General features: G+C 40.7%; 3 protein-coding genes across 4 annotated transcripts; 1 reads left to right on the forward strand and 2 right to left on the reverse strand.

The window, feature by feature from the left end:
* Window positions 1–6,942: 6,942 nt before the first annotated feature.
* Window positions 6,943–8,993, reverse strand: kcnj1b (potassium inwardly rectifying channel subfamily J member 1b). The gene is made up of 2 exons (XM_084401110.1): window positions 8,879–8,993; window positions 6,943–8,198 (listed from the first exon to the last, which is right to left on the reverse strand). The coding sequence occupies exon 2, from the start codon at window positions 8,189–8,191 to the stop codon at window positions 7,046–7,048; it is 1,146 nt and encodes a 381-aa protein (XP_084257236.1). The 5' UTR covers window positions 8,192–8,198; window positions 8,879–8,993; the 3' UTR covers window positions 6,943–7,045.
* Window positions 8,994–13,771: 4,778 nt separating this feature from the next.
* dcps (decapping enzyme, scavenger) lies at window positions 13,772–17,255 on the reverse strand. Its single transcript, XM_084401242.1, has 6 exons — window positions 17,028–17,255; window positions 16,359–16,509; window positions 15,240–15,385; window positions 15,006–15,119; window positions 14,805–14,915; window positions 13,772–14,231 (listed from the first exon to the last, which is right to left on the reverse strand). The coding sequence occupies exons 1-6, from the start codon at window positions 17,193–17,195 to the stop codon at window positions 13,965–13,967; spliced, it is 957 nt and encodes a 318-aa protein (XP_084257368.1). The 5' UTR covers window positions 17,196–17,255; the 3' UTR covers window positions 13,772–13,964.
* A 90-nt stretch (window positions 17,256–17,345) lies between these two features.
* On the forward strand, window positions 17,346–24,666 carry cry5 (cryptochrome circadian regulator 5). Of its 2 annotated transcripts, none has more exons than XM_084400448.1 (11): window positions 17,346–17,438; window positions 18,510–18,765; window positions 18,892–19,086; window positions 19,161–19,279; window positions 19,361–19,512; window positions 22,010–22,150; window positions 22,229–22,396; window positions 23,167–23,307; window positions 23,395–23,546; window positions 23,641–23,852; window positions 23,968–24,666. In XM_084400448.1, exons 2-11 carry the CDS (start codon window positions 18,551–18,553, stop codon window positions 24,024–24,026), a joined length of 1,554 nt encoding a protein of 517 aa, XP_084256574.1. In that variant the 5' UTR covers window positions 17,346–17,438; window positions 18,510–18,550; the 3' UTR covers window positions 24,027–24,666. The 2 variants fall into 2 exon arrangements, with proteins under 2 accessions (XP_084256574.1, XP_084256575.1); XM_084400449.1 differs by having other exon boundaries at window positions 18,519–18,765; window positions 23,968–24,132.
* Window positions 24,667–24,678: the final 12 nt, after the last annotated feature.

The raw sequence follows: 24,678 nt of genomic DNA on the forward strand, positions 1-24,678 counted from the left end.
TAGTACGTGCTGACCCCTGAGCAACGCATGGAAGCGGTGCAGGGCGAGACGTACAGCCAGCAACTCGAGGCAATTGACATGCCAAAGGCGCTGGGGTCCTGTCCAGGAGCCCGCGGCAGCATGACCATTGCACATGGCGCCCCAGCCCGTGGTGGAGGCATCTGTTGTAACAACAACATGCCGGGAAACTCGTTCCAGGGGCACTCCGGCCCGTAGAAAGCTGAGGTTCGTCCACGGGGTGAAGGTCTGACGGCAGGACGGAGTCACTGGGACCCGGAGCTTGCCGTGTTGCCATGCCCACCTCGGGACTCGATCGCGAAGCCAAAGCTGAAGCGGTCTCATATGAAGCAATCCGAGCGGCGTTACTGCGGCTGCGGATGCCATATGCCCCAGGAGCCTCTGAAAAAGTTTCAGTGGGACCGCACTCTTGCCCTCGAACTGGCGAAGACAAGTCAGCAGTGACTGCGCGCGCTCGCTCGTAAGCTGCGCGCACATGGTGACCGAGTCGATTTCCATACCGAGAAAAGAGATCCTCTGCACTGGGCAGAGTTTGCTCTTCTCCCAGTTGACCCGAAGGCCCAGACGAGCTAGGTGCCGGAGCACAAGATCCCTGTGTTCGCAAACCTGGACTCGAGAGTGAGCTAGGATCAGCCAGTCGTCGAGATAGTTCAGGATGCGAACCCCGTGTTCCCGGAGGGGAACAAGGGCTGCCTCGACGACCTTCGTAAAGACGCGAGGAGACAGGGCTAGCCCGAAAGGGAGAACCGCGTACTGGTATGCCCGCCCCTCGAAAGCAAACCGTAGAAACGGTCTGTGTCGAGGTAAAATGGAGACATGGAAGTAGGCGTCCTTCAGGTCGATCGCTGCAAACCAATCCTGTGGCCGCACACACTCGAAAATGCGTTTGGCCGTGAGCATCTTGAACGGCAGCCTGTGAAGGGAGCGGTTCAGGACGCGCAGGTCCAGGATCGGTCGTAACCCACCCGATTTCTTCGGAACAATGAAGTAAGGGCTGTAGAAGCCGGACCTCATTTCGGCTGGAGGGACAATCTCGATCGCACCCTTCGCCAGTAGGGTGGCGACCTCCGCTCTCATGACAGGGGCATTGCCACCGACCATAGTGAAGCGGACTCCTCTGTAGCGGGGAGGAGATCGCGCGAACTGAATCGCGTAGCCGAGCCTGATGGTTCTCGCGACCCAGCGGGACAGTCTGGGAAGCTCTAGCCAGGCTTCCAGAACTGCGCCAGCGGGGTTATTCGAACCACAGACGTACCGTCGGGGGTGCAGCGAGGCGGAATGACCAGCCCAGGCGAGGGTGGCATAGCGGCCCTGTGCGGGGGCACGGTCATAACCGCGTCCTGCCAGAGGAGGCCGGGGGAGGACCAGCGTCCCACGGGGGCGTGCTCTGGCAGGGGTCTGGCGACAGAGGGGGATGAGAGGAGCGTGGCCCGTGGGCGGCGCGTGCTGTCATCCATAGCCTCTTGGGGCTCAGAGAAAGAGCACCAGTTCTTCTGTAGAGATTCTGCCCCGACCCTCCAGCGGGGGAAGGAGTGGTCCTGCTACCAGCTCCTGAAGAACTGAGCCCTAACTCCAAGCTGCCTGTCTCAAGTTTGTGCTGCTCAGCCAGGTGTTAGCCGGCTAAGGGGCAGAGACAGGCGGTGCCAACCTCCAGCGACCTCCTTGTGCTCAGGCCAGTGAAGGCTCGAGGGGAGGAGCCGCAAGGAGGCGGCGTCGGCGGAAAGCAGACTAAGCAGACCACACCGACGGATGACCGTCAGTGCAGAAGCCTCAGTCTGCTTCTGGATTGATCAAAGACTGTTGGGCGCAGTCTTCAACCAGCCCGCCGACCAGGCTGCCCGCCTCAAGGTGCTGCTTAGGCTGGCGTGGCAGTCTAAGGGGCGGAGACGGGCAGCGCCGCCCTCCTGCGGCTTCCTCCTGCTCAGGTCCGTTTTTTGCAGGCCCGAGGGGAGCAGCCGCATGGAGGGGGGCTTGGCGGGAAGCAGACTGAGGAGGCCGCACGGATGGATGACCATCGGTGCCGGACCCGAGTCTGCTTCAGGTGGTCGAAGCCACACCGCCAAAGAGCTCAGCCTGGGACATGGGGGAGCTGAGAAAATGAATTCTCAGACCCTGCCACATCAACCTGGCTAAGCCCATGTCTGGACCACATAGTGGACATCACCTGACCCAGGATCACGCAGGTACCGATGTCGCCCGAAAGCGAGGTCAGTAGTGTGCATGGCGGAACAACCAGGCCGGGCATGGGAGGCATAGCGTCCCAGCGTAGGGGCGTGGTTAGAATTTCCGCGTTCTGCCAGGGTTGGCCAGGGAAGGACTAGCGTTCCACTGCGGCCGGTTCGACAGAACTCCCGGGACAGCACTGCATCGAAGGCGCAGGCGACACACAGCACTGCATGACCGTGCCACTATAGTGACAGGGAACATACAGACCATGATCGCCGTGCGATCGAAAACAGCGAAGGCGGAGGACACCCGCGGGCCGCGAAAGTCACGTGGAGTCTCGCGCAGCGCAGGCGTCCTGATGCACGTCCGGGAGAAGCTTACAGCGCTCGGGGGGAGGGCGGGGCCACTCCAGCCGATGCTTTCAGCTGCCCGGGAAAGCATGGCTGACAGCTCTGGATCGGTCCCGGCAACGATGGCACTCCCGTGGGAGGCAACGCAGTCGAAACTTCATTTCCAGAGGAATCAAGCCCGCCTTGTGATGCTGTGAGTGCATGGTCTGCGATGTGGAGGGGGGTGTGGCCCGAGGAATTGAATCGTCGGTTGTTGTGCCACACCAAACCCTCAGATCACCCTGGCCACCAGCCAAAGTATCCCCTCTCGAGGAAGAGATAAATTGGGGTGTGGCAGAGGGGACTCTACTCACATGGAGATCATTGAGTCTTGATCTATAAACATCGCGATGGTCATGTTCCCCAATGAAAACATGACTCATCAACGAGCGCTGCCAAGCGTGATGAAGCCCAACACGCAAAACAGCGCTCGCGACCGTTAGGCAGATGACTGACGCACACACATCCAGAAAATACACGGGCGAACCGTCTTGAAAAAGACGTGCCGCGTGCAGCTCTTTTTAGAGAGTGGAAAAGCTCAGCAGAGTGCTGAAGCACCCAGGGAGAAACACACTCACTGTCGGCAGATTACTGCACAAATCAGCAGCAGGAAATGCGATCTCGCTGGAAGCGCCGTCACACCAACACACTGAAGAGCCGCTCGTCTCGAAGAGATTTGAGATGACACTCAAAAGGCTTGTGGAGTGAAGTACTGAACTTGGCTCCGAAGCGAAAACATATCTGCATGTTGCTCGCGACTTCCTTTATACCCCCAGGGTGGGGCGGAGTTACGCTATGCAAATTCCGCAGACCCATGGCATTTCCTTGCCATTGGCTCGTGTTTTAATACTCGAAGATGATAGGATTTCTAAGCGAAACCCCATTCGTCGTCATCCGACGTAACTCGGAGTGACAACGAAAGGGAACTGGATTTACCCACCTGTCCAGTAAAAACAGAGCCACCTGAATGTCTGATTGGAAGCCCTTCTGCCGGCGGAGTTCTCGTCACCTTCTGAACGCTTTTCCGTTGTAAATTCGGGACTTTGCGCGTTCCTTCTCCTTTTCCCTTTCCCTATTCTTTGTTATTTGTTCATCGGAACGTCGTCTCTTTGGTCGTGTGTCGGCCATATCAAAATTCTCAAGAATATAAAATGTTAACGTTAGTTGTTGTCTAGGACACCTCTCCTCTAGCTAACTTCCCTCTTCATGCTTCTCTCTCCTCTACTCCCCACACCCCCCTTCATGTGCATGCGCACTAATATTTATAATTACATAAAAGGTCGTTATTAATCATATTTTATATTCAGCATTAATTAAACTAAAGCTGTCTGCCAAATATTGTGGTGTAGAGCATTGGCGGCTAGTGCTAAAAATGTTTGGGGGGGGCGCAAACAGACTGAATTAGCCTATTAATGCAGGACTGAATGTAGGCTAATTGTTAAATAACAATTTAACAGTTATAATAATGTATAATTACTGCTTAGCTAAAAATGGAAAATTCCGCATTTAAAGCATGCCATAAGGTAGGGTTGGGCAATAGCCAACTGCCAAAAAATAAGAACTGTTGGGCTAAATGGCGATGTATGGTATAATCTTAGTATTTACTTTTTTTTTTTTTTTTTTTTTTAATCTGTATTTAATTTAAAAAAAAATTTTTTCATAACCTGATCAATATTGTCCAACAAACAATGTTCGTATTGAAGGCTACGGAAAAAAAACACAGTGAAAGTAACCTTGCAGTATTTACCTTGCAGTCTTTCCAAAAAAGGAGTCAAATCACATTACATTCTAACATTGCAACATTACAATCTAAAAACAAAATAAGGCTTTTTAAAGAAGTAGTTAAATTCACTAAACTTAAAAAGAAAATAAATAAAAACAAAACTGATATCATAAAAATACACTTCGTAAATTACTACCCGGGGATAAAAGAGGGGTTTAAAACGGCGATAACCCGGAGTTAAACGCAGTGCAAAAAAAACTTGCCATGTTTTTGCCTCCTTGAATACAGTGCTAGAATACCCTGACCAAATGTATTACCCATGTTTTAGCACGTATTATTATCTGATGGTTTGTTATGCTATTTTTTGCCATGTGCATATTTATGTAAATAATTATAGCATGTGTATTTTGTCAGATATTACTTAAACTACTGGTAGGTCATCCGGAGAGTGTAGGTCAGATTTTCAAAACTCTGGAGGCAGGAATAGGACCCTCCTGAAACCCCAATTTCAAAGCAACTGCAAATGCATTGACAATACATGGATAAAACACTTATTCTCACGCATATAAGTGAATAGAGATAAAAATGTATGACATTCATGCAGAATCAAACCTTTCCACCCTCTCTAAAATGTTATGACCTTCTAAAAGCTACTCAATTCAGAGTGAATACTTATTTTTATAGGTCAGTCCACTTTAATCTTCACAGCAAAATGTTTACAATGCAATTAGAAAAATCACATTCATTCTCAAAATGCATCTATTCTCAAAGGTGCATGAAATTACTTATGTTTTGACATGAAGGTCTCTCTCTGGTCCTGAATTATTTGAATGCTTTGACATTAATAATATTATCATATTAATAATTTAGTAACATATGTTGAGGCAGACGGTTAGGGTTCGGCTTCAGCTCTAATCCTCCAATGAACACTCAGCAGCCGTCAATGTCTGCAATCAAAGAGCACTTAAAAACGTATTCTAATGGAGTTTCACAAACTGTTCTCCAGTGATTCTGTTAGAAGTTAGATTTTTATGTAGCAGAATGAAAAATGTAGTAAAATTTAACACAGATATGCAAATACTGACTCTGTTCCAAAACCTAGAGAGCTGCCTTGATGTCTACAAAAACATCTGCCTTGTGATAGCAGAATTCTAGCTAAAGGAAAGGTTTACACCGTGGGTGTGGTTAGTGAGGGGAAAACTAAAGACAAATATACAAAATAATTTTGTGCAGTTCAAAAGATATCCAAAATCAATGTTTTTTCTCAGCTAAATTGATAAATTGACTGTTGTGAAATAAAACAAATCAGTGACAGGTTATGAGAAGCATGTGGAATCACACATCTTAAAATATGCAGCATTAGTCTTAATTTTTCCCTTAAAACTGAATGGTTTACTATGGTAAATGGTTTGTTTTCAGGGTGTCCCGTCAACTGTTTTTAAGTCTGTGCATCATGCAAATGCAACTCAGTTTGCCGCTAACATATTGCTAAGCTGAATATGAATATATATATATATATATATTAAGTTCAGTAATTTCACTTAAATGACAATTAATAGGTAATTTGCATTGCCATTTAAGTGAAATTATTGAACTTAAATATAAAAATGATCATTCTAGAAGAAAATTTCAGATGGCACTTAGAGGCTTTTGCATCTGAACTCTTCATATATATATATAAACACACATACATATATATATTTCATTCACATATACATATATATATATTTATATATATATATATTTATATATATATATATATATTTCATTTACACACACACACACTTACATACAGACACACATTTAATAAAAAAAAAGAATACTTTTCATTTAGCAAGGATGCATTAAATTTATCAAAGCCTTCCCTCAGGACATTTTGACCCGAAACTCATTTAAAAAAAAATGTTTTTAAGTATTCAGACCAAAATAAATTTGAGGAGTTTATGTGGGTAAATTCGACCCCCTTAGGAATGAATGAATGCGAGGAATGCTTCAGTATACATAGAAAAACCTAAAAAATGCTGGTTCATGCATGTATTGGAGAGTTATTTTGAATTTAATTTGAAGGAATGTGAGAAATGTGCTTAAATATATTATTGATAAAATCTAGTAATTTAAGTTTTAAGTTTGTTTTTTGTTTTTTTTTGAAAAATCTCCCCCAAAAAATGCATTAATTGCATTAAAAATTAGAGGGGAAAAATATTAAAATGAAATGGTATAGGCTTTCTGGACAAAAAAATAAAATAATAATAATAATTTAGGGCTACGGGTCATTTTGACCCGCGAGGGAAGGATTTGTTACAGAATGCGAGGAGAGTATGAGGGTTAAAAACAGTTATTAAAAACAGTTATTTAAATGGTAATATTTTACAATATAAAAGCATATAAAAAAAAATAAAACAGAACACTGAACGGTAGTATATGTATTTGTGTAGGTTTAGCGGCATGTATCGGGTTAGGCAATAGAAAATATCATTAACCTGATATAAAATCAATGGAAGTCTATGCAATGTTGTCACTAATATAGTGAAACAAAGCTATATTACAATGTAATCAAAACAAGGTATCTTAGCAACATTATTGTCAGAAACGCATATAATACCTTAAAAGTCTGTCTAGGTTTTGGAACATAGCCAGCTTAGGGAACATAACTGTCTATGGTGAGTCTTCTTACTCTCTTTTTTTTTTATGTGGCTTCTAACTTTCACAGGATGTTTACTTCATGTGTGCCTCTCAATCAGGGAAACCCTTAATCACCCTTCTCAGTTACATCAACAGAGTCTTGAAGGTCAATAACATCAAATCCCAGGTTATCGATGCCTTCACGTCCGTGTCGGTGGAGAATAAGCTCCTTGTTATGGTCCTCGTTAAAACAGCAAGCGCAGTGCGGAGTCACAGCTGGTTCCGTTTTGGAAAAATTGGACAGGTCGACACGGTATTTCCCATCCTTGGTGCGAGAGATGACGGGCAGGAAGCTGTAACCCCACTTGATCTCCCGCGGAAGGTAGGAAGTTCGGACTTGACAGGACAAGCTGGTGGATTCAGCCGTACCCTCCAGGAAGACCACTAACTCAAAGTCCTGCTGCTGAAGAGTGTCCGTAGCCATCTCGGAAAACGGGCTGGATTTGTCGATCACGTGGTACAGAGTAAGCGGGCAAACAAAGAACAGATTGTCCTTCCCAGCATCCACCAAAAAGTCAATATTCACCTGATCCAGTATGATGGTCTCCCCCTCTGGAGTGATGGTGGTCTGAAGAAGCTTTCCATAAATGTGGCTGCCAATAAGAAGAGTTTTCCGTAGGTTGGCCACTCGTATCTGGAGGCACAGATTGCCCTTCCAAAGACAAATGACTGCTGTTTCGCTGAAGGTTACCGTCTTTGCTCTTCTCTTCGGGAGAGAGATCTTTGCCAAAATGAGTCCACACATAAAGCAGTTTATGATGGCGCCCATGAGGGACTGGATGATCAACAGGGCGACCGTGCCCGGGCAGTGACCCGTGAGAGCCCGACCGCCATAGCCAATAGTCGTCTGGGTCTCTAAAGAGTACAAGAAGGCGGTCGTGAGGCTGTTAATGTTCTCTATACATTTCATCTGTTGAGATTCAGACGAGTTCTGGAGAACATCCAAGTCTCCATTACTTTTCGCAAGCAAATACCAGAGCAAACCAAAAATGAACCAGCTTCCCGTAAAGGCAGCAGCAAATAAAATGATTACAAAACACCAGCGAACCTCAACAAACGTAGTCCAGAAGTCCAGAAGGAAAGCAAAATGGTTGTGATATTCAGTAGTCCCAAATTTAATGTTGCAGTGGCCGTCCTTCGTAACGAGACGTGTTTTCTTAATTTTCCGCTCCACGAGGTGATTATGAATCTGTTTCCGGATGAACTGGAACATCTTTCAGCTAGCAGAAAAACAGAAATGCATTAATCAGCAACACTGAACACTTTTGATTCATTTAAAAGTAAACACTTTAAGTAAAAAAATGTATACACTAAATATTTTAAATAAAATGTATATAAAATGTAAAAATGTCATACATACACACATACATACATGACATTTTTACATTTTATATAAATTGTATTTAAATAACATTTTAATATGTATATATATATAAAATTGTTATGTGTGTGTAGTATATATATATATATAATATTCATAGTCCTGCAATTGATATGAAAATATAATTAAATATGATATATATTTTTGTTTAATGTTTAATATTATAATAATTTTATATATATATAAAATATAAATATACACACACAATACCCAAACACCCAAATAATACATTTATTTTTAATGTTAAAAAAACATTTTCAAAATCTCTCCTCCTAATGATTTCTAATACAACAATAATAATTTGATGTCTTTGCAAGTGGTAAAATTCAGGTGAAAATTCATTTTCCTTCTATAAGAAAAGCACATTAAAATGCATATGTTGTTTACAAACCCAAACCTCTGTAGGCACTGAAAGAAAAATACTGCAGCCCATAAAACACAGCAAACCACACCAATACAGCAGCGATTGCTTTCTTTGTCACCTATAAATGTGAGTGTGAAAAAGTATACGCCACATACCTACAAACTGAAAACGTCCCAGCAAACTTCAGTGCTGCTTGAAGTTCAGGCCATGAAGTTCTCCTCATGAGCATTTAAACATCAGGGTGCTGCTAAAATCCTCAATGAAATGTCCTAATCCCAGGCACATGCCACAGTTTACACACTATAAAGCAAAGACAGCTTAGAAAATGGTTCCAAAAACTAACCTCACATCAGACCTAGAGTTCGCTCACCAACCAACCAACCAACGCAAACCATAAGAAAACATATTAAAGACCCACTATTATAGCATACGGGACAGGTTTGCATTGAGGGTCAATGTTCCAGTTATCCAAATACCTCCTCAGACCCCTGACTGCAATCAGGGAACCCCATTTGAAAAGAGGAACCTCAGCAGTGTAGTTCCTCGCTGCTTGTACCCATGGGAACGCAAAGGCTTTGCAGAGACCAACACAAAGAAAGGGTTGAGTTGAATCACATTTCCTGTCACGCTGATCCACAACTCTGCATTTGCATTTAAATAAACTGATGTGAATGGTTTGAGATTTGGATAGTAATTTTCAGTGAAGCAAAGTTAACTCCTACATTTTGTGAAAATGTTAAATCTCTTAAGTTTACTACAGTTTTTAAGTTAATCATATGAAAATAAAAGACTTTGGCTTAAGTGCTGAATGTAAATAAACATGGATGTGAGTTTTGAGATGTTCTTTGCTGCATGAATGTTTTTTTTTTGTTTTTTTACTCAGGATACTGGGGCAGAAAACTTAAAAAAAAAATTGAATCCCAATCAAAAACTAACATGCATGTAATTCAAAACTTCACTCAAACACACAGAGCCGCTCAGGTAAAGAGAAGCTGACAGAGTAGCTACACAAATACCACTTATCTCACATGTGGCCACAATAACTTCCTTCGTTAACACTTGCAGAAAGATAAACCTCAGATTGGCAAACATTGTCAAACCACACTCATATCTCATGTGTAAATCATTACAGAGAAAGAAAGTTATTTATTTAAATACTGCAGCTCAAACAATAGAGCACTGCGCTAGCAACGGCAAAGTCAAGTGTTTCATTCCCATATAGATAAACATGTACACACATATATACATACATATACATATACACATACACACACACATATATATACACTCACCTAAAGGATTATTAGGAACACCTGTTCAATTTCTCATTCATGCAATTATCTAATCAACCAATCACATGGCAGTTGCTTCAATGCATTTAGGGGTGTGGTCCTGGTCAAGACAATCTCCTGAACTCCAAACTGAATGTCAGAATGGGAAAAAGGTGATTTAAGCAATTTTGAGCGTGGCATGGTTGTTGGTGCCAGACGGGCCGGTCTGAGTATTTCACAATCTGCTCAGTTACTGGGATTTTCACGCACAACCATTTCTAGGGTTTACAAAGAATGGTGTGAAAAGGGAAAAACATCCAGTATGCGGCAGTCCTGTGGGCGAAAATGCCTTGTTGATGCTAGAGGTCAGAGGAGAATGGGCCGACTGATTCAAGCTGATAGAAGAGCAACTTTGACTGAAATAACCACTCGTTACAACCGAGGTATGCAGCAAAGCATTTGTGAAGCCACAACACGCACAACCTTGAGGCGGATGGGCTACAACAGCAGAAGACCCCACCGGGTACCACTCATCTCCACTACAAATAGGAAAAAGAGGCTACAATTTGCACAAGCTCACCAAAATTGGACAGTTGAGGACTGGAAAAATGTTGCCTGGTCTGATGAGTCTCGATTTCTGTTGAGACATTCAGATGGTAGAGTCAGAATTTGGCGTAAACAGAATGAGAACATGGATCCATCATGCCTTGTTACCACTGTGCAGGCTGGTGGTGGTGGTGGTGTAATGGTGTGGGGGATGTTTTCTTGGCACACTTTAGGCCCCTTAGTGCCAATTGGGCATCGTTTAAATGCCACGGCCTACCTGAGCATTGTTTCTGACCATGTCCATCCCTTTATGACCACCATGTACCCATCCTCTGATGGCTACTTCCAGCAGGATAATGCACCATGTCACAAAGCTCGAATCATTTCAAATTGGTTTCTTGAACATGACAATGAGTTCACTGTACTAAAATGGCCCCCACAGTCACCAGATCTCAACCCAATAGAGCAGTGGTTCTCAACTCCAGTCCTCGGGACCCACTGCTCTGCACATTTTGTGTGTCTCCCGTATTTAACACACCTGAATCAGATCATCAGCTCATTAGGAGAGACTCCATGAACTGAACTGAGTGTGGCTGTGTCCAAATTCAGGGTCTACATCCTTCGGAGTACTCATTTGAAGGATGTTACGTCACAGCGCCGCGACGAAGGCTGTCCAAATTCGTAGGATCCTTCAAATGCGGCCCACAAATACGTCCTCCTTTTCCCCGAATTGGAAGGATGGGTGTGGTGGATCCTTTCCCATCCTACCTATCCCATAATTCTTTTCGGCAGAGCGTAATGGCGGATGAAGCGAGCGGTAGCGGAGTGGGAGAGGAGTATGCTATTCGATGTACGTTTTTTAAAAACTGGCTTTTCAAAAAAATATTGCTTTATTTCTTCCAAAAGAATTAAAATGAGGAGAATAACTCTTTGTTTGTCCATTTTCCCGCTTCTTGCTTAGCGCTCTCACGGTTGCTAGGCGACAGGATATGAGCAACGGGTAAGGGAGGGAACTGAAAGAAGGGTAGGCTGTCCAAATTCACAAACACCGACTTCCGGGTTTTGCGGTCGTCGGAGGACCCCTCCTCCTTCAACCGGGTAGGAAGGATCCTCAGGAGGATGCAGACCCTGAATTTGGACACAGCCTGTGTCAGATAAGAAAGACATACAAAATGTGCAGAGCAGCTGGTCCTGAGGACTGGAGTTGAGAACCACTGCAATAGAGCATCTTTGGGATGTGGTGGAACGGGAGCTTCGTGCCCTGGATGTGCATCCCACAAATCTCCATCAACTGCAAGATGCTATCCTATCAATATGGGCCAACATTTCCAAAGAATGCTTTCAGCACCTTGTTGAATCAATGCCACGTAGAATTAAGGCAGTTCTGAAGGCGAAAGGGGGTCAAACACAGTATTAGTATGGTGTTCCTAATAATCCTTTAGGTGAGTGTATATATATATTAGGGGTGTAACAAACGAAGCAAACTGTATCATTCACTTTGTAAATATTGTACAAAAGGGCAGACTTGTTCCCACTGAATTTGTAATCAAAAATTATAATAATACAATATAATAAAATATTTTAGGATACACAAATTAATTGAAATAAATGATAAAATATTCCAAATTCCCAAATAAACATGCTCACTAGCAGTCTTAGATATTTGGACTGTATTTCAATTGAAAAAATAACAATGGGATGTACAACATCTACGTAGTGATGCAGCCTGGAATTAAACCACACCATGTTCATTCATTTGGCCAGAGGAGAATTGGACCCTGAGCTTTCTGTTTGCATCACCGAATCATTATTTTCCTGTTAATCACAGTAAAGCTGCTTTGAAGCAATCTGTATCGTATGAAGCGCTATATAAATAAAGGTGACTTAAAAGTTCCCACTTTGACAACAGTCAAGCTCCATCACATTTAAATTCAATATATATGTATATAAAATTATTTACAAAAAGCATTGTTCTGAACTGGAGAGTGATATATGGAGATGGAGAGGCTCAGTCTGACAGCAACACTTGTGTGGTATAATTATGTAATTGTTCTGGAGAGCCATTTAAAAGCTCTTAAGGAGTTTTAAACTCTTCTCTGGAATTTTCTGTCTAAATATTGAATCTTGCTGCCAAACACAGCAGATAAGTAATAAGACCTGGTAATTACGTGGAAATAATGAACATATAACAAGGAGCTAAAGCCACATGAGTGGGAGCACACAAGAGCTTTAGCTAGTGACAACAATGAAATTAGCAGTAGCCAAGCCAGATGCATCGAAACCCTTAAGGAAAGAAAACCATTAGTTATATTTGTACTCTTACTAAAGGCTTTCTCAGAGGGATTTGTTGCGACTGGCTTCAGGTGCTTTAGAGGAACAACACAAAGACGAGAGCTCTGACTTATAAATCATCTCAACATTAGTCAAGTCTGGATGTCAAGCTGTAATGAGAATGATTGAGAGGTGCAGGTGGGAAACCGTCATCATTTGCTGTCCCAAACCTGATTTTTATCCGAAAATAATTAACATAGATGACTATTAAGGTCCTCCAAAAAAAGCAATCCATACAATCTGGGAGCTGTATTCCAAGACGTCTAAAGCTGCTAATGACAGATTTTCATTTTTGAGTGAACCGTTTGTTTCCTTTAAAAAGAGAATTGATATTCAAAAGAGAAATAATTCTATCCTGTGATTCCCTGTGAATAGAGGGCATTGTGGACTTTGATTATGTAAAGCGTAACAGTGAAATCTTCTTTAAAAACTCATTGTTAAACCACATAAACTTTGAACAGTCAATCCTGTTTTTCTGCTGTGGAGTTTTGGACTTTTTCTGCCTCTCTATCCCTGGATTTACAGTGAGCTCTGAACCAAAGAACTACGTTTGTTGACAAAAGCAATCTGCGACTGAAAAGCAAAAACAGTATCAGTTGTGTTGCACTCATGATATTTTATTCTTCATGCTTCTTAAGACTGATATTAAGCCAGTAGGTTACAGCGCAGGAGCTATACTGCGACCCGCTGCTCTGTCAGTCTCAGCCAGATCTCTTTAAAGGACCCCTAAAGCCTCAAAGAATAAGGCCTGGGACCCCTCTGGCTCCGATTCTGCTTTAAAATGAATTTCCACGTCGCACCACAGACAGGCGCACAGCCTGACCAAACAATTGCGGTTTTGGGTGATGAAGTTGGGTTGAATCCACACTATCAACTACAGCATGACACGACACAACTAAATGATTTAAAAACAATCAGTACTTTATTAAAATGCAGAATTAAAATCACAAAATCTAACCAGATTTAGACAAAAACATGACCACTTTACACTACACAGAGTGAATGTGTGCTTAAACCTGCAATTACGACATCATAACATTAATAAACAAGTAAAAAAGATTGAAGTTCCCAAAAAAAAAAAAAAAACAGGTCTCTAGAGTTTCCCGGCCTCTTTGAACTTGAGGAGCAGGGCATCATCGGCACGCAGCGGGAACGCCAGGCTACGGTTGTGATAGTAACTGGAATCTGCCTGCAAGTTCTGAATGACATCGGAAAGCAGGTGGGCTCTTTCCACTCCACATCCTGGAGCGTTGTACTCCAGCGAGGTGAAATGGACGTGGAGGTGATAGTACGACGGTTGATAGTGGAAATAAACGCGCAGTTTGCTCGGAGGGACGCCGTACTGCCGCTGAATGGTGTCCTGTGGACATAGACAAGACTTGAATTTCAATTTGACGTACGCAGCCATGCTACACCTCACAAACGTACTTGGAAAAATCTGCCGTTGTTTTGGGGGATTTTGAGATTGTGCTTTTGTGATATGTTGCAGGCTGGAATCAAACTGTTATCTTCCACAGGATCACCACAGATCAACATCAGTAGTTGATTTTTAAAGAAATAAATACTTTTATTCTGAAAGGAAGCATTAAATTGAATAAAACTGACAATAAATCATTTCACAATACTCACATAAATGCCATCTTGGTGAACATAAAAGGCTTACCAACCCCGAACTATGTGGTAACCACTGCGCCACATACTTTTAAAAAGCAAGTACACATTTACATTTAATCGACTTGCAAGTGAGAACAATAGAAGCAATCTAATCAACAAGAGGGCAACAGAATGTAAGTCCTGTGCCCATTGAAAGGTTTTTTTTTATTTTTTATGGGTCTACATGTTCAGATTAACAGTGACATCTAGTGGACAACAGAATAACAGTTCCAACGAAAATCATTTGTCTATGAATTTGACAGATGAATCTATAGCTCACCTCTCCTTTACTGCGAATGTTTGTGAGTAATGGCAGGTGCTCTGATGTAAGATCCCTCAAACTTTTCACATCCCTCCGGTGGACGATGGCAATCAAATACAGGTCTTGTAGCTGGAGAGTTAAGGAAACAATCATTGATTTTCACTGGCCTTTTATTCATGGAGTCTCAAAAATTCGGACACAGATTCATCGCAAATTCACCTGCTTTTGATCCCACTTGAAATCGGGCAACAAAACAAATCCAGTAACAGGGTCTGGGTCCTCGAAAACAATCCGATCGGCCTCAGCTTTCTTCTCCAATATATTGTGTACCCACTGAAATCGAAAATGGAACATAGGCAGTGCAGTTATAAGCTGTATGTAATATATATGAGTGTGTGTATATACATAAGGAATAAGAGTGAAATGAAGGGTCAGAGGTCACTGAAGCCTCACCTGCACACTGAAGCTCTGGCTGCTGATGTACGGTAAGGTGAGGTTACGATAATCCTCCCCTGATTCTTCAACTAGAAAAACCTCCTGATGTAAATACTTCTTAACATGCTTCTCTGTCGCAGGGCAAATCACTGTTGTTTTGATTTCTGGCACAAAAAATGTAATGGTCATAAATCAACCTCCAAATGGACTTTTGGTTTAACTTGTGATGATGTGGATTTTGTACATTGCATGCAATAGAGCCTTGGACTTTCAACAAGCAGTCATGCAAGGTTTTCAATAATTAAATTGCAAACTTTTTTGAAGGAAGCAGTGCTTTCAACAGTGATTCTTTGATATAACAAAAAGGACAATTTGTGCATAAATACCAAATTAATTGGAAAAGTGACTTACATTCAAAGGGAAAAGTGTCAAGTTTAATCCCACCAATTTTTACACTTTTTAAAAATGTATTATAGACGGGATGTTAAAGTTCTTGCAAATTAAAATTTTCATTTATAAAAACTCTGAATTACATTTAAAATTAGCTTTTAAAGCATTTTTCTTTAAAAATCATATTAAGACAGAAAAGTTCCTTATTGAACTATCACATAAAATGAGATAAATACAAAAAATATATCAAATGGCATAAATATATCAAATGATAAACAGAATAAATATATATTTAACCAAAAATGTATGCCCTTTTGATGGAAATAAATGTTGTGATGTCATTTCCATCAAAAGGTGCATCAGTTTTTGGTCAAGATCTTGTAGTGACAATGCAAGAGTCCAGCACTCTGTAATGTCTGAAAAAAGATATATATGTTAATTGAATAAAAAAGGCTTCTGACAGGGTTAAAACCAGCACAATCTAATAAAACATGCTTCAATGAGAAAGAGTTTTGACAGAAAGAACATGTTGGTGGATCTTCTCCTAATATTAAAAACGTGTGTCATCCTGGAATGGCCTATTCTGCAACGGGCATAAACAATCTGGTCACATCGGTTTGAGATTTGATTCTTCCAACATTGGGGCTGATTTCATGAAGTTGGTTCATAGTATATAAATCCCCTTCTGTTTGCCATTTGGTATTAATATATGGACAAACAGAGGCTGGTGAAAACATCTAATCCTACCATTCAGGTGTGCTGGCGCCTGCAGCTGGTATGTGCTGTACACATCATTCTTCATCTCCAACTGGAGTTGACTGCTCTTCAGTAACTCAGACAGCGTGTCCTGTCGGATGGGAGTTTTCTCCAGGATCACAACAGCATCCTCATCCTTCACCTAGGAAACACAACATATGTCAAGGATTTCAAGTCATTTATTCCAAGGACGTAGTGAACATTTATTTGCTAGCAGGTAACCCTATTACACTAGTCAGTTTTAAATTAATTCTAGCAATCATTCCGACTAGTTAATAATAATAATAATAATAAAGACTTTATTCAGGACTCAAAATGGAAGGTCCATAGTACAAGTTTAAAAAAAATTACAATAGTTACAACATAGCAATAAATATACAGTACATAGAAATAAATTAATAAAAGGTCAATAACTTAGATATAGATATAACACTTTAAAAAATAAAGTTATCAATCCATAAAACATACATTTTAGGACTATGAGCATTTGGCTTAGTGTTTATAAATGCGTTCTAGCATTTAACAAATAACTACTAGAAAAGTTGCAATAGATACTAGTACCTTAGAAATAAATACTGTTACTCAGTAGTAACGTTACTAGTAAATCTGTAATTAGTAACAGATAAGTAAAAAGATAATGGTAGTTACTTGCACACGCACCTTCCCATGAATGAAGATGTTCTTCTCCCGCGCACATTCACGCAGAATGCGGGTGATTTCAAAGTCCGAGACCGGGCTGCCGGATGATCGTTCTCCCGCGTCCCCGCGTTCATTGATCGCGTCTGTTTTAGGTCTTTTAGCAGCTTTGTCGTTCTCGCTTTCCGCCATGATTAACCCGCTGGAAATCAACCAATCAAGATTCACTGAGGGAAACACACGGAAAAAATAAACCTCTGCGCATGTCTTACCGGCCGCATCCTGATTGGTTAGCATGGACGTGCCTTGGCTTGTAAACAGTCTCTGATTGGCTGATCTTGTGAGACACGTGCTGCTGAATTTTTACATGTTTTGTAACATCAAGAAAAAAGCTGTTACAAAACGCCAGCGAGACTTAACGTAACCTGAAAACGCGTAAGTACTGATGTTTTTTATAGGTTAAAATAGCTATAGATTATTTAGTTTAGTTATACTGCACAATTGACTCAGAATGTGTGATTGTATTTGGTTGCAGAGACTTTAAACCCAACCGGAGGAAAGAAAATGCTTGTTGCAAAATAGTAATACTCGGTGTCTGTGTATCTGTTACTGGCAAAGTTTTGAATCAGATCGATTGCATACTAATAATATTAACAACAACAATAATAGTAGTAGTAATACTAATAATGTCAAATAAATTAGGTACATTAGAGTCCGAAATTAATTTCATTGTGTCTAAATTTCTAATAAGCACTACTGAATACTGTTTCCACTCAAAAATGTAGCAGCACAATAGTTTTAAACATTGATAATAAAAATAGTAATAAATGTTTCTTGAGCAAATCAGCATATTATAATGATTTCTGAAGGATTATGTGACACTGAAGACTGGAGTAATGATGCTGAAAATTCAGCTTTACCATCACAGGAATAATACATTAAATTATATGTATATTTTTGAAACGATATGTATTGTAAAATGGGATATACAAATAAGCGTGAATGAAATTGAAAAATATAGTAGGCTACAATTGAAAGCGCAACTATTAGAGCTACAAGACTTATGTTGTGGTACTGAATATTCAGCTAATGAAATACCTTTTAACAATATTAATATACAGTTGAAATCTCATTTTAAGTGAATTATGCTTTCAATTGAAAATGGCAGTTCAGACAAAAAGTGTAATGAGCTCAAAGTGAGAGCCAGAAATGAAAGATACTCTGATTTGAGGTAGACATGGATTTGATAAGATTTTTGTTTATATATATATTATATAAAAAGTTAATTTCCATTCAAACCTCTTAATTTCATTTGAAAACAATTAAACAAAAAAAGAGAAAAGGGGGAAATTAACAAAATATCAAGCAAAAATATAAAACAGAAATGATTAATATTATGAAAATATTTCTATTGAAGCCCATTTTAAAACCAACATTTGAAAAACATTATAAAACACATTTGTGTAAATGGACTTTTGTGTAAAAAAATAAATACATTTATACCAGTTTCTACAGTGTCCTTTTGACAACGTGTGCCGAACACGACCATGAGCCAAAACTCCATTCACTGGTTCCGCAAAGGACTGCGTCTACATGATAACCCTGCTCTGATCGCTGCCCTGAAAGACTGTAGACACATCTACCCCCTGTTCCTGCTGGACCCCTGGTACTCCACTAACACTCACATCGGCATCAATCAATGGAGATTTCTGCTGGAAGCTCTCAAAGACCTGGACTCCAGTCTGAAGAAACTCAGCTCCAGGTGGGGAGGGGGAAAAAAACTATTCTAAGACAAACTAAAGATGGGGTGGAGGTTTGAGTTAAAGGGTCAAATGTGGACAAATATGTTTTTCTCAAGCATGTTTTGTGTAATTTCTTGTACCTCTAGGCTGTTTGTTGTCAGTGGGCCGCCCACAGAGGTCCTTCCAAAGCTCTTTGAGAAATGGAAGATCACTCGGTTGACTTTTGAGGTTGATACGGAGCCGTACAGTCAGAGCAGAGACAAGGAAATCATGAAGTTGGCCAAAGAATATGGCGTGGAAGCTATTCCAAAGATTTCTCACACTCTCCACAACATTGACAGGTAATGCGTCATAATTTGTAAATCATATTTTGATAAAGATTTGCACAGAAACACTCACCTGCTTTGTCATACAGAATTATCGACGAGAACAACGGCAAGACTCCCCTGACTTACGTTCGCTTCCAGAGTGTGCTGAAAGCCATCGGACCCCCTAAAAAACCTGTTCCTGCTCCAACCAAAGAGGACATGAAAGGTATCCGCCCCGGACAGCATACTGAATGAGATTCGATTGTTGCTGGTTTTCTCTCCTTCATTATGCCTCTTTCTCTGGAAGGTGTGTCCACTCCATTTTCTGAGGACCATGAAGAGAAGTTTGGAATTCCAACGCTTGAAGATCTTGGATTGGATACATCCCTAGGACCAGATCTGTTCCCGGGGGGTGAACAGGAAGCTCTGCGCAGACTGGATGAGCACATGCAGAGAAAGGTACATGCCCCAACACCTTTCAGTGCATATTGCTGCGTCCGAAATCACGTTCTGTCTGAGTAGGTACTACTTTTGAATTTACTTCACAACCGTTAAAAAAGTACGTTCTATATATGAATATGGGTAATACGAATGAAATTCGGATGTACTACATCTGCCATGTTGTTACTGTCATGTGACCTACCACCGTCAGTTACGTCGCTTAACTGCCATTCATAAATCCTCTCCCGTGGCCTCATGGGATAGTAAAGTGTCCAGTGAATGCGCACTTCAGAATCTCGGCCGAAATAGCAGGTCATCCGCGGAATTTTCGCCTCGGTTTTTAAATATTCAGACATATTACTCTTTCTGCTATTCTTTTTTTCTGCATAATATATAGTAGGGAAGTATTCGATTTCAGAACCAGGTCCAGACTATGAAACTTATAAAAGTCAGACATATAAAAAATAATGAATAGTACAAATTTTTTTTAACACCTAACTATAAATTTGTAAATATATATAATATGTGTATGTGTGTGTATAATATACTAATATAATATATACAGTGGGGAGAACAAGTATTTGATACACTGCTGATTTTGCAGGTTTTCCCACTTACAAAGCATGTAGAAGTCTGTAATTGTTATCATAGGTACTCTTCAACTGTGGGCGACGGAATCTAAAACAAAAATCCAGAAAATCACACTGTATGATTTTTAAGTAATTAATTTGCATTTTGTTGCATGACATAAGTATTTGATACATCAGAAAAGCAGAACTTAATATTTGGTACAGAAACCTTTGTTTGCAATTACAGAGATCATATGTTTCCTGTAGTTCTTGACCAGGTTTGCACACACTGCAGGAGGGATTTTGGCCCACTCCTCCATACAGACCTTCTCCAGATCCTTCAGGTTTCGGGGCTGTCGCTGGGCAATACGGACTTTCAGCCCCATCCAAAGATTTCTATTGGGTCCAGGTCTGGAGACTGGCTTGGCCACTCCAGGACCTTGAGATGCTTCTTACGGAGCCACTCCTTAGTTGCCCTGGCTGTGTGTTTCGGGTCGTTGTCATGCTGGAAGACCCAGCCACGACCCATCTTCAATGCTCTTACTGAGGGAAGGAGGTTGTTGCCAAGATCTCGCGATACATGGCCCCATCCATCCTCCCCTCAATACGGTGCAGTCGTCCTGTCCCCTTTGCAGAAAAGCATCCCCAAAGAATGATGTTTCCACCTCCATGCTTCACGGTTGGGATGGTGTTCTTGGGGTTGTACTCATCCTTCTTCTTCCTCCAAACACGGCGAGTGGAGTTTAGACCAAAAAGCTCTATTTGTGTCTCATCAGACCACATGACCTTCTCCCATTCCTCCTCTGGATCATCCAGATGGTCAGTGGCAAACTTCAGACGGGCCTGGACATGCGCTGGCTTGAGCAGGGGTACCTTGCGTGCGCTGCAGGATTTTAATCCATGACGGCGTAGTGTGTTACTAATTTTTTTTGAGACTGTGGTCCCAGCTCTCTTCAGGTCATTGACCAGGTTCTGCCGTGTAGTTCTGGGCTGATCCCTCACCTTCCTCATGATCATTGATGCCCCACGAGGTGAGATCTTGCATGGCGCCCCAGACCGAGGGAGATTGACTGTCATCTTGAACTTCTTCCATTTTCTAATAATTGCGCCAACAGTTGTTGCCTTCTCACCAAGCTGCTTGCCTATTGTCCTGTAGCCCATCCCAGCCTTGTGCAGGTCTACAATTTTATCCCTGATGTCCTTACACAGCTCTCTGGTCTTGGCCATTATGGAGAGGTTGGAGTCTGTTTGATTGAGTGTGTGGACAGGTGTCTTTTATACAGGTAACGAGTTCAAACAGGTACAGTTAATACAGGTAATGAGTGGAGAACAGGAGGGCTTCTTAAAGAAAAACTAACAGGTCTGTGAGAGCCAGAATTCTTACTGGTTGGTAGGTGATCAAATACTTATGTCATACAATAAAATGCAAATTAATTATTTAAAAATCATACAATGTGATTTTCTGGATTTTTGTTTTAGATTCCGTCACTCACAGTTGAAGAGTACCTATGATAAAAATTACAGACTTCTACATGCTTTGTAAGTAGGAAAACCGGCAAAATCGGCAGTGTATCAAATACTTGTTCTCCCCACTGTATATAGTCAAATGATATTTTAAAAAAAATTAATAAAAAAACTTTTTATAGTAGAAATCAATAAGATTTTAATATTGTTAGAATAGGCTTCATACATAATGCATATACATATTAGTTCCCACTCTAAATGTCTTAGTAAAATTAAATTTCGATTTTTAATTAATTTAATTTAATAATTAAAGGTCATTTTAATTGTGTGCTGTATCATATTTTATACAAATATTTCCAATCAATAAAATTAAATCTTAAGCATAAGTATCTTTAATCAAGCAAAACAATCAATTTGAAATATCAATAACAATATAATCTTGCCATATGGGTTTTTGTTTTGTTGTTGTTGCCTTTTTGCAGGAGTGGGTGTGCAAGTTTGAAAAACCACAGACGTCCCCCAACGCCTTGATCCCCAGCACCACCGTCCTGAGCCCCTATGTCCGGTTCGGGTGCTTGTCTGCGCGCACCTTCTGGTGGAGGCTCACAGACGTGTACAGAGGGGTACGTCAGGTGTCTCGCGCATGACCTGAGCCGCTAGCGGTTGTTTAACAGTTCAAGATTGTGATGTGTCTCTTGCAGAAGAAGCACTCTGAACCTCCGGTTTCCCTGCATGGTCAGCTGCTGTGGAGAGAATTTTTCTACACGACTGGCGTCGGGATCCCAAACTTCAACAGAATGGAAGGAAACCCTCACTGTGTGCAGGTGGACTGGGATAACAATCCTGAGCACCTCGCTGCATGGAGAGAGGTAAAGTGAAGCTGTTGTGCTTTTTTGATTGTATTAAAATGTATGTATTGCACTAAAATGTATTAAAAACTTAATGATATAGTGATGCACAGTATTTTAGCAACCAATAATATTTGGCTGAAAATTAATTTGTGGTTTCAGCCGAATAAGTTTTAAAAAGGATGAAATCACTAACGGAAACCACGTGTTTTGACTATGTCAGTGTCTATTTCATGCACAGTCACACAGTGCGGATAAGCTACAACAGGTAAACATGTCAGCCGACACGTCTGGGTTGACAAAATCAGTTTGTTGTTTTTAATCGATTTCATTTTGATGGACTGTATTCAGTTGATATGTGAACAAATCTTTAATAAACATTACCATCCAATAATTGCAATGAGCTTTGTACTATAAAAGTTGGCTAAAAAGAAACTCTAAAGATATTTTGCTAACAATATTCACTATATTACATTTATCATTCTATTTTTACTTAACCTGTTAGTGACGTCTTGACAGATTAATTCAAACATACATTAAACAATCATGAAAACAAGTTCGAGACTGTCAAAACTGTTTAAATTTCAACAAATAATATTAAATTTCAACAAAAGCCTATATTAAAACTGCCTTGTGAGCGAAAACAAATTGTATATACAGCTCTGATTTTATTTGAGTGTTGATTTGATTAATTAATTGACTATTAATTAAATATATGGTCAATCATTTCAGCTTCGGTAAAAAATAATTTTCGGTTGATGTTTACTGAAGACGTGCATGTGTGATTTCAGGCTCGGACCGGTTTCCCGTTCATTGATGCCATCATGACACAGTTACGTCGGGAGGGCTGGATCCATCATCTGGCCCGGCATGCGGTCGCCTGTTTCCTGACCCGAGGAGACTTGTGGATAAGCTGGGAGGAGGGCCAAAAGGTTTGAGGACCAGCTATAGTATAGAATACAGATAGATGAGATATATAATCATTAACCTGCTGTGTTTCTGCTCACTGTCATCCGAAGGTGTTTGAGGAGTTGCTGCTGGATGCTGATTGGTCGTTAAATGCAGGAAACTGGCAGTGGCTCTCCGCCAGCGCGTTCTTCCATCAGTACTTCAGGGTTTACTCTCCCATTGCCTTTGGCAAGAAAACCGACAAAAATGGGGATTACATCAAGTTCGGTTTCTTTTTTACATTCTGTTCTGGTTTAAAAGTATCTGTGAAACAACTACTTACTAAATACTAACTCAGCTCTCCTCACGTCTACCAGGAAATACCTTCCGCTGCTGAAGAAATTCCCTGCTGAGTACATATATGAACCCTGGAAAGCTCCTCGGAGCATTCAGGAGAGAGCAGGGTGCATTGTGGGAAAAGATTACCCTCGTCCTATTGTAGAGCATGAAGTTGTCCATAAAAAGAATATTCAGAGAATGAAAGCAGCATATGCAAAGCGCTCTCCAGAGGACAAACCCATCACTAAAGGTAATTATTTAGACCTAAAATATTGATATTATGCTCATATATATTATCTTCTGATGAGTTTCTTGACTCAAATAGACACTTTTGTCTGAGTTTGATTCTTGTTTTCTCTGTCCAGGTGTGAAACGCAAAGCGACACCTATTATTGACATGCTTGAGAAGAAGGCAAAGAGATGAAGCTGGACTCTCTCATCCTGAATATTGATATACTGTGTTCCTCTATGGGTCAATTATGGTTCTTTATACTCTTTATAACTTTGATACATATGTGATGCAAAATTTTCTAATATTGTTTAGCTGTCATGGTTCTTACACTAAAGAAATATTTTTGCATGCTGTAAATGTGCACTTTAAATACAAAGTGTTAATGTTTCAGATTTTCTGCTGGGTTTTTTTTTATTCTGTATTAATTTCATATATACATGCACATATGTACACACTTTAAAGAAAAGCAGAAAATGTAATTTATATAATGCCATTCTATATATATATATATATATATATATGTGTGTGTGTGTGTATGTATATATTTATTTATATATATATATATGTAGTTTCATTTTATATATATATATATATATATATATATATATATATATTTCAGATTTTTACAAAATAAAATAATGCTACAATAAAAATATCACATTTTTTTCGCCATTGTTTCACAATATTCACGTGTATTCACATCCATATTAACAGACATTTAAAAATGTACAGATTTATAAAATTCAGTCCATGAAGGCTGGTTTACATTTAAGGACAAACTTTTAAAGTTTATGAAAATTTTTGGTATTCATTTCTGAAACAGTGTGACTAAGACAAATCCAAG

Source organism: Rutilus rutilus, assembly GCF_951802725.1.
Source record: "Rutilus rutilus genome assembly, chromosome: 25".
In the NCBI taxonomy this organism is placed as follows: domain Eukaryota; kingdom Metazoa; phylum Chordata; class Actinopteri; order Cypriniformes; family Leuciscidae; genus Rutilus; species Rutilus rutilus.

Excerpts from the sequence above, each read along its gene's own strand:
- dcps (XM_084401242.1), bottom strand. The coding sequence starts at position 17,195 with ATGGCGGAAAGCGAGAACGACAAAGCTGCTAAAAGACCTAAAACAGAC. Across the intron at positions 16,510-17,027 it reads ACATCTTCATTCATGGGAAG|GTGAAGGATGAGGATGCTGT; the intron begins GTGCGTGTGCAA and ends TGTGTTTCCTAG. Across the intron at positions 15,120-15,239 it reads GCCAGAGCTTCAGTGTGCAG|TGGGTACACAATATATTGGA; the intron begins GTGAGGCTTCAG and ends TTTCGATTTCAG.
- cry5 (XM_084400448.1), top strand. The coding sequence starts at position 18,551 with ATGAGCCAAAACTCCATTCACTGGTTCCGCAAAGGACTGCGTCTACAT. Across the intron at positions 19,087-19,160 it reads ACTCTCCACAACATTGACAG|AATTATCGACGAGAACAACG; the intron begins GTAATGCGTCAT and ends TTTGTCATACAG. Across the intron at positions 22,151-22,228 it reads TCACAGACGTGTACAGAGGG|AAGAAGCACTCTGAACCTCC; the intron begins GTACGTCAGGTG and ends TGTCTCTTGCAG.
- kcnj1b (XM_084401110.1), bottom strand. The coding sequence starts at position 8,191 with ATGTTCCAGTTCATCCGGAAACAGATTCATAATCACCTCGTGGAGCGG.